We start from the raw sequence: 14,593 nt of genomic DNA on the forward strand, positions 1-14,593 counted from the left end.
GCAGCAGGAACTTTTAGCAGAAGGAGTGGCATAAGTACAAAGACTTGGCATTAGTGACAGGTTTTGTTTGATAAATAGGGTATTTATGATGATGGGACTTCCGGCTGAAAGTTCATTGGATTCCAATCACAAAAGACCTTTGATGTCAAACTAAGTAAATAACTTATATGTTGGTTTTGGAAATTCAAGTTTCCATACTTGTGATGTGTTGTTTTGCTAAGTCTTTTTTTAAAAGTAATTTATTTGTTTTAATTGGAGGCTAATTACTTGACAATACTGTAGTGGTTTTTGCCATACATTGACATGAATCAGCCATGAGTGTACATGTGTTCCCCATCCTGAACCCCCCTCCCACCTCCTTCCCAAGGACGGTTCATATCAATAGTATGTTAATCACTGTTGATTAACATACTAGTTAATCATCACAATAGTATGTTAATCACTGTGAGTTCCCTTTTCTTTCTCAGCAGGCATCTTCTGCCAGTGTTCACATTTTAAAGAAATGCTGGTACTATGTCATGGTTTATGTCATTTAATAAGGTTTAGAATTGCACAAGGTCGTTTTTGGTTACATTGTTTCTCTGTCATTCTTTTAGCTATGAGGGATGGGGAAGAAGTTGGAGTATATTTGATATGGAATAAAAAGAAAGAGAACTTCAACTCAAAAGTTTTTCCAAAGTAGCTATATCAAAGAAGTAGGAAGTGCTGTTGGTTCAGTTAGCTTCTACACATACACACAGAACTCATACAAGTCATCAGTAATTTCTACTTATAAGTGATGGAAACTTTAAATTGCAGTCAATTTCATATTCACAGCAGAAGTGTCAATGTTTTTAAATGATGTCACTCTCCAGACTGCTAATAAATATTCTCTTTCTCTCTCCAAATGGATTACTTTCCCCATCTTCTATGTAAGCACCGCCTAATAGAAATATAAGACATATATGTAATTTAAAATTTCCTAGTAGTCATATTAAGAAACAATTAATTGCACATTTTCTTTGAACAGATACATCCAAATATTATCATTTTAACATAGAAACAGAAATTTAAAATTATAGGCATATTTCTACATTATTGTTGTGCTAAAGTTTCAGAATTTGGTGTCTCTTTGCACTTGTAGAACATCTCTATTCAGACTAAGCACATTTGAAGTGTTCACTAGACATCTGTATCTAGTGGCTACCCTATTGGACAGCACAGTTCTATATTCTTTCTCTCCCTTCTATCATTTCTGTGACATTTAAGTACCTTTCTTTTCTCTGAGTAGTTTTGTTTCAGCATTTTTTTGGTGGGAGATATAGTTATGATTCTTTATCAAAAAAGTTCCATATATAACCTACTGTTCTGAGATCCCAGCATTATTGTGATTACTCTGTTTTACAATGTGAAAACAAATCTAAATTTTCAAAGTAGATCTGTTTACCTTGCTTTTCAGTTAGAATTCTTTACCCCTTGACACAGACGTGTGTGTATCAGAAAATACAGTATTTAGTTCCACACATGGCTCTCTTTTTTTTAGTTAATAATGAAATAATCTTGCCTTGTCTGGGCTGTCCTTTGCTCACCTCTCCTTTCTATTCTCTGAAGCCCCACACACTTTTAAGTCAATTGGATAAAGCAGAGGAATTTTTAAACAAAAAATACAGAAGACATTTTTAGATGTCAATTTGATCGTACTTGGTCATCACCATCCTTCACATGACTACACTGATGGACTGGGGATAAATGGGACTTTTTTTAACCTTTCAGGATAGGTAGGGTATGCAACATGGCAACCCTTAACGTTTACTTTCCCAATAATCCACAACACATGCTTCCAAAACTACCATCACTTGGATTAACTTTAATTTTGTAGGATATATTTCCTTTGTCATAAAACATTAAGAAGGTATCTGTATTTTTAAATGACACTTTAGCAAATAGAATTGTGGAAACTCTGGTAAGAATCTTTAAGATGCATGATTTATAAGCAATATATAGCTAAATGTTAAATACCCAGTCAGTTTTTCAAGGGCCTGGGCTGGGCCAAATGATGCCAATAGAACTCTTATGAATTTTTAGGATGGTTGGTTATTAAATTGGATATGCTTATTGTCTTATTGCTTTCAGTAAAGAGCAAGAAGTATCAGTTGAGTTTTAAGCTCTATTTCTATCCATAAAAGATCGGGATTTCTCTCGATGGGGTAGGGCTAGTTCTGCCACCGTATTGGAATCACAAGGGCAGCATCCACACACATCTCACTGACTGGTAGGTAGAGCAGCTTATACTAAGATCGCCCTCAGGTGCAACTAGCTTCTGCACCAGACTGTTTTCTTTCACTTTAATCTGAAACAGAATTAATAATCCTTCACTAGTATTCTCCATTATGTCTAGTTTAAATGAGATCAACTATGTGTTTTATAATCACTGTTAAACCGTGTGGTTTATAATCACTGTTCAGCTGCTACAAGGTAAATCACATTGGCCAATTAATTCATTTTTACATCTAGGAGGCAATCATGAATAAAATATATGTGGCTTTAATTTTATCTTATAAATTAAGAGTCATACATTTTATCTGCAGACCTCGCCTCTAAGTCCTAGATTCATATGTCCCACTACTTCCTTAACCTTTTTTTATCTAGACATCCCAGTAAGTTCCAGAAAGATAAGCTCTTGGTGGGCAGCTATGAAATCAATCACTTCCTTCTTGGTCCCTCTAACATCACAGAAAAGAACCAATACTTGTGGAGTTGCACCATCAGGAGACTCAGAATCATCATTGATATTCCCTGTTCTCCACCCACTCCCTCTCCCATTTCCATGTCTGTGTTTTTTATCTCCTAAATAGCGCTCACATCCAAACTTCATATTTATTATCATAACATAACTCCAAACTACTATGGTTTTTTGCCTGGACCACTAAATTATCTCCCCTATGTTCATTCTTGATACTGAGAAACCTGTATTCTACATTTCAACCAGAATTGTCTTTCTGAAGGAAAATGTAGCCATAACACTTTGTGTGTGTAATATGTTCAATGAATTCCATTTGCTCTGACTTTAAAGGTGCCTCAATGGCCCTGCATAATATGGACATTGCCTGCCTCAAATTACAGCCTCATTCATGCTTCTATTCTTCTTACTCCATATTGCTGTCTCATGTACTGAAGACAGCATAGGCTTTCCTACCTCAGATCTTGTGTATAGAATTCTCCCAGGAGCCCTAGCATAGCTAATTCTTATTCATTCATATCTTTCTTCAAAAGTTAATCCCTATAAGCTCTCAGTCTATATATGATGTTCCTATTATTCACTGTCATAATACTCTATATTTCTCTTTTCTAAAATTAATTACAATTTGATCAAAACTATATTAGAAAAGTATCTGGCTCCATGAGTAAAATCTGAGCCACCATAGAAGCTTCATATGGTAAAGAATTTGCCTGTATTGTGGGAGACCTGGGTTTGATCCCTGGGTCAGGAAGATCCCCTGGAGAAGGGAATGGCTACCCACTCCAGTATTCTGGCCTGGAGAATTCCATGGATTGTATAGTCCATGGGGTCGCAAAGAGTTGGACATGACTGAGCGACTTTGACTTTCACAGAATAGTATCTGGATCCATGAGTAAAATATGAAATTAATGAATTCAAAAACTCTCTTGTCCTCATTATTGCATTCCTAAAAGGTATAGAGGCCAAAAGATAATTGACAATCAATAAATACTTGAAATAATAAATTAATAAATCATATGTAATACAGTAAATATTAAATATACACAGATATTTCTCATGTATATGAGAGAGAGTTGTTGTGGTTGTTTAGTCATTAAGTCATGTCTGACTTTGTGACCCTATGGACTATAGCCCACCAGGCTCCTCTGTCCATGGGATTTCCCAGGCAGGAATACTGGAGTGGGTTGCCATTTATTTCTCCAAGGGATCTTCCCAACACAGGGACTGAACCTGCATCTATTTCTTCACTAGGTTTATAAATATTCTCAGTAAACTTTTAATGTTTAATGGCTACTTAGCATTTTATGGTGTCATTAATTTCTAATTTGCATAGCTATTCTCTGGGCATGTGGGTTCTGATTTTTGTAATTATAAATTATGCTGTTATGAATTTTATATACTATGCCTGTTGGGGGATTGAGGCAAGTACTTGTTTTCTTAGAACATTCATCCATTCAGCAAATATTGAGCACCTTCTGAGGGTATGGGGCTTCTCTGGTGGCTCAGATGGCAAAGAATCTGCTTGCAATGTAGGAGACCCAGGTTTGATCCCTGGGTCTGGAAGATCCTCTGGAGAAGGGAATGGCAACCCACTCCAGTATTCTTGCCTGGGAAATTCCATGGACAGAGGAGCTTGACAGGCTACAGTTCATGGGGTCGCAAAGAGTCGGACACGACTGAGTGACTAACACAACACTCTTGCATTGGCAGGTGGATTCTCTACCACTGAGCCAGAGAGAGAGAGAGAGAGACTTTTTTTTTATGCTGTGGTGCTCATATTTCCATATAAATCTAACATTCCTGGTTAGACTGTGATAAAAATTGTTGCTTTATCCAATTTCAAAATGGTAGAATTTAGATCATGATATTTTCCCTTTTCAAAAGAATTCCAGGAGAAAACAAAAACACGTGTGTGTGTGCATTGTCTCATCCTCTCTTTCTCTGTCTTTACAATGTGAGGCACACTATATGTTTTCTTTGCTGTTTGTTCATTTTTATCCAGACTAATAAATTTTAAATTCAGAAATGAATTGTTCCAGAAAAAAAAATCATTGGAGTTAAAGAAAATCTAACTTAGTAATCTAGAAACCACTGCAGTGAGAAAGGATAAGAGAGATAAAAATAAGAAAGTCAATTTGAGCTATTCAGAATTTAGAAGGCTCCATAGGAATTAGAAAGACTTAATAGTCTGAATTCTCCAGGTAAATTCTTTCTTCTCATGTTCAAATTCTATGCTTCACCAAACACAGGTTTCCTTCTATGTTGCTGGCAAAGCATTCTGTTTTTATGTTCAAGGTTATACTCTTTAACCTGCAGTCATTTGTTCAACGAATACTGAGTCCTTGCATGGCAAGATAGTGGTCACTGGGGATAGGTCACTAAACTAAAACCATGTGTTCCTTGGTCTCATCACGCTTGTAATCCTGGGAAAGAAGCAGCCATTAATCACAAAATCATGGCTATTTTTATACATCTGAGATGCGTGTTTGGATGGAAAAGTCTAAGGCCAGGCCTCTGAAACTAAATAAAGAAACCTTATCCAGGCTGGGAAGATCTGAGAAGATTTCCTTGAGAATGACCTGGTGGACACAGAAGCTGAAAGATGAGAAGGAATTAGTGAGACTAAGGGTAGTAGGTGCTGGCTAGCTAAGAACGACAGAAGTCCTGTGTCCATGGAGCACAGAGACAGAGAGTTGTGCAAATTGAGCCTAGAGAGGTCAACAGTCTAGAAGGACTTCTTAAGAGCCATGGAGAGTGTTCCAGACATTAACAGGAGAAAACTGAGACCATGCTGATGGATTTTATGCTGTGATATAAAATCATACATCAGTTTTGCATTTTTAGACACTGAGAAACAAAGAAAGATTGAAAGGAAGCAAAATTACACATGGAGAGGCTAGGAAGGCTCTTTCCTTGTGTGGGTTTTTGCTTGAGCTAAATAAGTTACCTCTGAGATACTAACAAAGGCATTTGATCTTTCTGCAAGTTGCCCTGTCTTCTCTCAGAATAGAGTGGGAGTTTACTTTAGCTCTCAGCGGGAGGACTTGACGTCTTGCATCGGAATACTGATCAGAAGCAGTTATACAGAAAAAGATCAACAGTTCAGAAACTGAAATATTTCCCTTCTCATTAAACTGAAAGATCAGAAGGAAGCTAAAAAAGGGAAGATAAATCAGGGCCTCCCTTAGAAGTGAAGTGGACTGGAAGGTGAAATTGGAACCCATTGGGTAACTATTCCCACAGCTCTTCAGATGTAAGGATTTCCTGGTTTATGAACCCATACAGGGGTAGTGAGGTAGGCAGTTCAGAAACTATGGACTTGCTAGGTCTCCTTTTTTTTTTTTAATTTTATTTTATTTTTAAACTTTATAATATTGTATTAGTTTTGCCAAATATCGAAATGAATCCACCACAGGTATACATGTGTTCCCCATCCTGAACCCTCCTCCCTCCTCCCTCCTCCCTCCCCATACCATCCCTCTGGGCCGTCCCAGTGCACCAGCCCCAAGCATCCAGTATCGTGCATCGAACCTGGACTGGCGACTCGTTTCATATATGATATTATACATATTTCAATGCCATTCTCCCAAATCTTCCCACCCTCTCCCTCTCCAACAGAGTCCTTTTAGTTCTAGCTCTCCTCAAAGCATTGCACCTGTGAAACAGCCAGGGCGTTTACTCAGGATGCAGATAACGAGGAAAAGAAGTGTCCAAATATCCCCAGTCAGAATACAGAATAAGATTTTCCATCCATGCAGCATGGTATGTAGAGCCCACATGCAATGGTGGTCTGGATTGAGTACTTCATCAGGATTTTGAAGAGAACCTGAGACTTTGTGTGATGTAAATTATTCATTGACTAATGCAAGATAATGCATGCTTTGTTAACATATTGTTTAAATTAACAGAAGGAAAAAATAGTAATACCAAGGTGTCGTTATTTCCTAACATCTAGCTAGAATTCTGTTAGTTAATAGGAGAAAGATTGATCAAATGTATCATTTAATAATTTAGAACATTTCTGTGTTCATCTTTTGGATTTTAGGGATTTTTGTTGTGTGGTGCTCTGTGCTGAAAATAATGGATTTTTTCACTTTATGGCATTTTGTCTGATTATCTATCTATCGATCAATTGATCGATCTCCTTTCCTCCCTCCTTTGATCTATTACATGTAGGTGGATGCTGACTGAGGTTTGGACAATCTGTAGCATTATAAAATATGTTAAGTAACCATTTTTTTACTTGTACTGTGCTATGCTACCTTATCACTTTGGTAATATGCTAACAAATCTGAAAATCTTTATTTCCTCATTTAATGTAGGTACAATTACACTTACAGTCTTTCCCCAGGATACTACTAATACCAAGGTTATCCTCAGTATAGTCTAAACACTTTTCCAAATACATAGTTAATAAGCTGTGTAATATAATAAAGTATGCCTCATATATATATTTAAATGACCACTAAGTATTGGTGAAGTCGCTCAGTCATGTCTGACTCTGAGACCCCATGGACTGTAGCCTACCAGGCTTCTCCGTCCATGGCATTTTAGTATTATCCAGTACTGAAACAAGGCTGTTTAAATAAACCTAAACAAAACAATTTGATATTTTCTGATACCATTTCCCTTTTTTGTTGTTGTTTTTTTTAAATTTTATTTTATTTTTATTTTATTTTTTTTCTAATTTTATCTTATTTTTAAACTTTACATAATTGTATTAGTTTTACCAAATATCAAAATGAATCCGCCACAGGTATACATGTGTTCCCCATCCTGAACCCTCCTCCCTCCTCCCTCCCCATACCATCCCTCTGGGTCGTCCCAGTGCACTAGCCCCAAGCATCCAGTATCGTGCATCGAACCTGGACTGGCAACTCGTTTCTTACATGATATCTTACATGTTTCAATTCTTTATCTATTATGATTTGATTTTTCATCTGATCATAACTCTCTTTGTAGGATACAGTGGGAAAAACTTTCAAATTCACTCTGTGTGTGTGTTAGAATATTCATATGCTTGCATACTATGTGTTCATGTGTGAACATTTTGTGTGTGTGTATAAATTATTTTAGAGCAATATCTTTGGTTTGGCTATGTATCTGGTTCTCTCAAATATAAGATTCGTTCAAAGGAAACTACTCCCTCTCCGCAAATGAAAGAACATGAGTGTATCTGTTGAGTATTATTAACCTAGATGAAACTTTGTGTTAAACTCTTACAGTTTTCTGCTTAGCCCTGAGTGTGTCCTTTTCACTTTCTTGTTATCTTGCATCTCCCTTCTAGCTACTAATAATAGCAAATATACTATGTACCCAGCAGTGGATTCAGTAATAAGCAAATATAGAGACAAATTTAGAATAAAATGTGGCATCTTATTAAGGTCTACAGAGGCCTTCTGTGGTCATAGTTCCCAACGACTCCCCTGCCCTATTATCACCCCACACTCTACTTTGCTCACTTTCTTCTTGCTACACTTGCTGTGTTCTCCCATTTTGGACTGTTAGACTTGTAATTGTGCTAAGTCACTTCAGTTGTATCCGACTCTGTGGACTGTAGCCCACCATGCTCCTCTGTCCATGTGATTCTCCACACAAGAATACTGGAGTGGTTTGCCATTTCCTCCTCCAGAGACTTAACATTACCTGGAAACCTTTCCTTCTGTATTCATAAGGCTCCCTCCTTCAGTGCTTTTAAGTCTGTTTTCAAGTGGTGCTTCCAAGGAGAGGACTTTTTATTCACTATCTAGTCACTTTCTATCCTTTTTAATTTTATTTTATATTTTTATTCAAAGAGTTTTTGTAACATATAGGCTTTTTTCAAATAATGAAAAAATAGAAATCTGCACTGCATACTGAACTACTTAAGAAATGGAATATTGCTAAAACCACTGATGTACTTGATTGCTCCTATCGAATTCCTTTCCCTCCCTCCATGTCCACCCTCACCATCATCTCCAGGGAGATATTTTGTCTCTCTGTTGTTCTCAGTGTCATTCCCTGCTCGTCCCATGAAAACTACACTTCCTAGGATTCTTCGTTTAAATTGGCTACCTGCTTGATTTAGTCAGTGGAAGACACTTGGAGGATACTGAAGGTGAGAAGAGGAGAGAATCTACAATATTCTCTTCCCCTCTCATTGTTTAAGGGTGCATCTCCATCACTGCCTGAGAATGAATCCTCCATTTGTAGCCCCCTCTGGAAACAGTATACCTCAAGGACTCTGCATCCCCAAAGAGAAGACCCCTGTGAATTCAGCTCCTACTGGGTGGTTCCAATTATTGGTTTCTTGTGACACAGTCTCACACCTCCTCCCTTTGTCTCTCTGATCTTGAAGATGATAGTGGCTTCCATTGCTAATCTGTTGATTACTCACCAACCCTTTTGTAAATCCTCATTTACCCCAAGATTTCCATATCTAATTCTCTATCTTAAATTCCTTTTTATTGCATTTTGCAGAAGGATCTTCCCCACTTATTTCTACTGATTTCCCCATTTATTACTATTAGTCATACAGTCTCTTGATTTGTTTGTTAATTTCCTAACTCACCAATTAGATTTTGAGCATCATGAAAGCCAAGACTTTGCTTTTAAAATTTTTACTTCTTGCTTCCCTGGTGCTCAGAGCACTGAATAAATATTGGCTGAATGAAGACATAATAAATGACTTCCATTAATTCTCCCCAAAGTATCTCCATCCCTGTTTTTATAAATGAGGTCAAAGATGCTCCAATGTTAAGTAATTTGCCAAAGCTAGTGAATGGAGAACCAATTCCAAGGCACAGGCTTACTGAACTGCAAAATCAGACTTGCTAATTGTCATGCTACACAGGCTGTTTCTGTACAAACAGAATGGAGAAGCAGTTCTGTTTGATGTTCATAGAAGAACCTGTTGATCTTTTTCAAATAAAAGTAATCCTAATATTTTTATCAATACTTTATATACTTATCTTTCTCTCCTGACATATATTAATCATCTGGATAAAATGGAACTGGATAAAATGCATATCACCCGTGGCACGCTTCTAATAAATGTTGTTTCCCAATCACTGCCCCAAGGGAAAGTAGCACTGTTCAGTTCAACATACCTCCTCCGCGTCTCTACCCATACACCCATCTCCTTCTAACTCTTTGCTTCATCATAACTAAGTAGTCCTTTACTTCAGTACTATTCCTGAGATTCATCTTTGTTTTTATAAATAATTACCTAGCATTCAAATGTATCTCGTCCGTAGAGACAGAAACACATTATTTGTATGAAAGAAAGCAGGGAGGTCTAAAGTACCAGAGACCTTTTGACGTCCTTCCGTATGAAATCAGAAGTGCTCAGATTGACAAAGGCCTCTAAAAATACATTTGGGCATGAACGGACAAATAAATAGAAGTCCGTTGAGTGCAATTCTCAGTATCCCTCTCTAACACACTTTCTAAAAATGTACTTTCCATTTGAAAACCCCACTGATTAGCATGCAAAATACTTTCCTACATTCTTCTCCTTTAGTTTAGAAGGAATTGGTATATAGAAGTGAAACCCATATGCTATCTGTTAAAAAATAATATGGTTTAAATAATGTCATTTGATCTAGTGATTTGAGCTAGTATTTTGCACTGTGGCTTTATCTATTTAGGAAAATTCTCAGCCATTATCTCTTCAAATATGGCTCCTGTCCCACATCTCTCTCTGTGATTCTAGGATACATTTATATTCATTTTGCTGTTTTTTTCTATGTCTTTTATTCTCTCATCTTTATTTTCCGTTCTTTTGTCCCTCCATGCTTCATTCCATATATATATATATATATATATATACACACATATATATATATATATATATATATATAATTTATTTCTGGCCTATCTTCAGGTTTACTAATTCTCTGTTTAGCTTTATCTAATCTGCTTTGAAACCCATCCACTGTTTTGTTACTTTTCACTTATTGCATGTTTAGTATAATCTCTTTTTTAACCTCCTTAAACCACTTAAAATCATTTTTATCATTTCCAGTTTTCTAACAAAATTCTCCACCTTGAACATGGTCAGTATAGCTACTAGTCACATAATCTGTATGGGTGTGTGTGTAAAATAGAAAATAATATATAATAATAAATAGTATATATAAACATATGCATTTTAGATTTTAAGCATATATAACTATACACAATGCACACATTGTACTTTCCCATATATACTTTTATTCCCTATATATAATTGGAATGAATGTATGTGTGTATACATATATATACACATGTTAGAGAAAATGCATTGTTTGTTGGTGGGTGTGACTTAATTTTTTTTGTTGTTTACTTTACAATATTGTATTGGTTTTGCCATACATCAACATGAATCCACCATGGGTGTACACGTGCTCCTCATCCTGAACCCCCCCAAAAATTAAATAATCTTGGCTGAAAATCCTGGCTATGACACTTACTAGATGTTTGTGAGCAAATCAGTTGGCTTTCTTTTATAACCTCGGTTTCCTCAAATGTAAATGGAATAAAAATGCATGTCTCAGAGGTTTATTGTAAGAATTAAGAGTCATAATATGTGTGATCATTATTAAGGTTTCTGACACACATTGAGCACACAAAAATTGTTTCTTTAGTAAGATAAGATATGAAATGATATAATTTAAAATATCATTTGCTGTAGATAATGGTACTATTTTCCCTCAAGGCAAATAATATAGAAAGAGGATAGCCTTCAAAGTCAAATATACATGAACTCTACTTGGATTATCGAACAACCATCTGTGTTACCTTGGACAACTTACTCAGCCTCTCTGTTGCTCCATTTTTGGACAAGTTACTCTGTTGCTCCATTTCTTCAACTTAAAAAGCATTCATTTAACCATACAAATCTTGCAAGATTGAATGCCATATATGCATAGTTTCTGTCATAATCATATTCTACTCTATATTTTCAGATTTTCACGTTTTGTTAATATTTATAATTAGTATGATTGAGTTTTCTGACAACTTAGACAAGTAACAAAATTTTAAATGGTTAAATGTTTCTCTGTTTTTTCCCCTTTCGATAAAGTTTTGGACACTTTACCCACCGTGCGGTATCAGGAGACCATGAGTACCATCCTCACGTGGATCCAACAGTCAGAAACCAAACTCTCAATACCTCAGGTTACTGTCACTGAATACGAGATCATGGAGCAGAGACTTGAGGAGTTACAGGTCTGTGACTTTTTATAAATCTTGATACATCTCTCAAGTTTTGCTCATCTATCAAGCAGTCACATTGTTATAACTTTAATACAATACTAGAATTAAAATAATCGTGGCAAGTATGACAGTTGGCCAGCTGAAAAAATGAAGGCTATAAAAGCATAATATTTAATGTATTTGTGCCTCTCTCCTTAAGATAAAGATTCCGTCTTTGAAGACAATGATATGATCTATGCATGAAATATATTCTTTCTTGCTTAGTGTGTACTTTCAGAAACATAGATTTTGATTATTATAAAAGCTCTGGTATTATTTCCTCCCCTTTGCTTGCTGACTTATAGCTCATATTTCCAACCAGAAAGTAGTAAAATTAATGTAGTTTTAAAATTAGTTTTAATTTAAACTCATTTTATGTAATATTATAATTAGTTTTTGGAGTTCTATTAACTGTATTTTAACAGTTTTATATTAGGAAATAAAATGCTAATATTGGAAATGAAAGATGTAATTTATATGAGATTTTAGGATGCTTTCCTACTAATTCTGAAAAACCTGTGGTGTATATCTAATCACATTTTATTTTGTAAGGCATTAAAACACATTTGTGTATTATATTTTAAGAGCTGAGATAATATGTCCACGTTTTCTGAATTAAGAAAACAAGTTAAAACTTTAACTTTGTTGTATCAGGAGTTCTGTTTTGGGAATTGAATATTATTTATTAAAAAAATAATTTTAGAAGTATTTCTTCAAAGAAATCTCTAAACATTTCCCAGTGTACATCATCCTAATTAAACCATTTCCTCTTCTATAATACAAAGCAAACTATAACTATTTAATCTTTTTTCCTTTTTATGTAGTTATTTACAATACCTGGAATAATTTTAAAATTTACTTTGAGAGTTATGTGACTTAATAGAACTATAAATGTAAAAGAACACAGCAGTACACAGGTATAGCAATTAGGGGAGTGGGTTAAGTATATAAGAAATGGTACACAGATGAATGGAAGAGTATATTTCCATTCATAAAGCAGTGATGAAGGGAAAATTATAACTATTATTGAGAAACTGAATTATTAACTTACTGAAAACAATGAAGTCAGAACCTTGTGTCAAATGTTACACCAAAGCAAACTACTACGTAGACTAAAAATTCAAAAACGTTTTAATAGGCATAAATTTTGTAGAAAATTTTAATAAAACTCTTTACATATATATGCTGGGGAAGCACAAAAATCAGTGGAAGTGATCACAGCATTGTTAAAGTACCAGAGCCAATCCTAAAGAAAAACAAAAGAAGGAAAACATCTGTCTGAGTAAGTCATTAATCAGGTAGTCACCATAAAAAGAAATGATGACTATTATTACTATGAAAAACTGTAGCTCAAAACTGTAGCTCAAATTGAAAAGGATGTACAAATTTACAGAATGGGATATCATTTTACATATGAAATTGCAAAAATAAATTATACATAAATGAATATAAGAAAACAGTCAGATATAGTGAATATACCAGTGGTTGCCAGAGGAGAGAGGGTCAAATTGAGAGCATCGGATTAAGAGGTACACACTATCATGTGTAAAATAAGTAAAGTGCTGCACTCAGTATGCCAGCAAATTTGGAAAACTCAGCAGTGGCCACAGGACTGGAAAAGGTCAGTTTTCATTCCAATCCCAAAGAAAGGCAATGCCAAAGAATGTTCAAACTACTGCACAATTGCACTCATCTCACACACTAGTAAAGTAATGCTCAAAATTCTCCAAGCCAGGCTTCAGCAATACGTGGATCGTGAACTTCCTGATGTTCAAACTGGTTTTAGAAAAGGCAGAGGAACCAGAGATCAAATTGCCAACATCCACTGGATCATTGAAAAAGCAAGAGAGTTCCAGAAAAACATCTATTTCTGCTTCATTGACTATGCCAAAGCCTTTGACTGTGTGGATCACAATAAACTGTGGAAAATTCTGAAAGAGATGGGAATAGCAGACCACCTGACCTGCCTCTTGAGAAACCTGTATACAAGTCAGGAAGCAACAGTTAGAACTGGACATGGAACAACAGACTGGTTCCAAATAGGAAAAGGAGAACGTCAAGGCTATATATTGTCACCCTGTTTATTTAACTTATATGCAGAGTACATCATGAGAAACGCTGCGCTGGATGAAGCACAAGCTGGAACCAAGATTGCCGGGAGAAATCTCAATAACCTCAGATACGCAGATGACACCACCCTTATGGCAGAAAGTGAAGAACTAAAGAGCCTCTTGATGAAAGTAAAAGAGGAGAGTGAAAAAGTTGCTTAAAGCTCAACATTCAGAAAACTAAGATCACGGCATCAGGTCCCATCACTTCATGGCAAATAGATAGGGAAACAGTGGCTGACTTTATTTTTCTGGGCTCCAAAATCACTGCAGATGGTGATTGCAGCCATGAAATTAAATGACGCTTGCTCCTTGGAAGGATTGTTATGATAGACCTAGGCTGAATATTAAAAAGCAGAGACATTACTTTGTCATCAAATGTCCGTCTGGTCAAGGCTATGGTTTTTCCGATAGTCATATATGAATGTGAGAGTTGTACTATAAAGAAGGCTGAGTGCTGAAGAATTGATGCTTTTGAACTGTGGTGTTGGAGAAGACTCTTGAGAGTCCCTTGGACTGTAAGGAGATCAAACCAGTCCATCCTAAAGGA

At 35.9% G+C, this 14,593-nt stretch overlaps 1 protein-coding gene across 10 annotated transcripts in view; it reads left to right on the forward strand.

The window, feature by feature from the left end:
• The window catches only part of DMD (dystrophin), a 2,228,404-nt gene that overhangs the window by 782,550 nt on the left and 1,431,261 nt on the right, over positions 1 to 14,593 (forward strand). For all 10 annotated transcript variants that reach the window (XM_061410475.1, XM_061410469.1, XM_061410467.1 and 7 more), the window contains one exon: positions 11,763 to 11,908. In XM_061410475.1, the coding sequence (XP_061266459.1) occupies positions 11,763 to 11,908 (146 nt within the window). The remainder of the gene's footprint in view (positions 1 to 11,762; positions 11,909 to 14,593) is intronic.

Source organism: Bos javanicus, chromosome X (assembly GCF_032452875.1).
Source record: "Bos javanicus breed banteng chromosome X, ARS-OSU_banteng_1.0, whole genome shotgun sequence".
Lineage (NCBI taxonomy): Eukaryota > Metazoa > Chordata > Mammalia > Artiodactyla > Bovidae > Bos > Bos javanicus.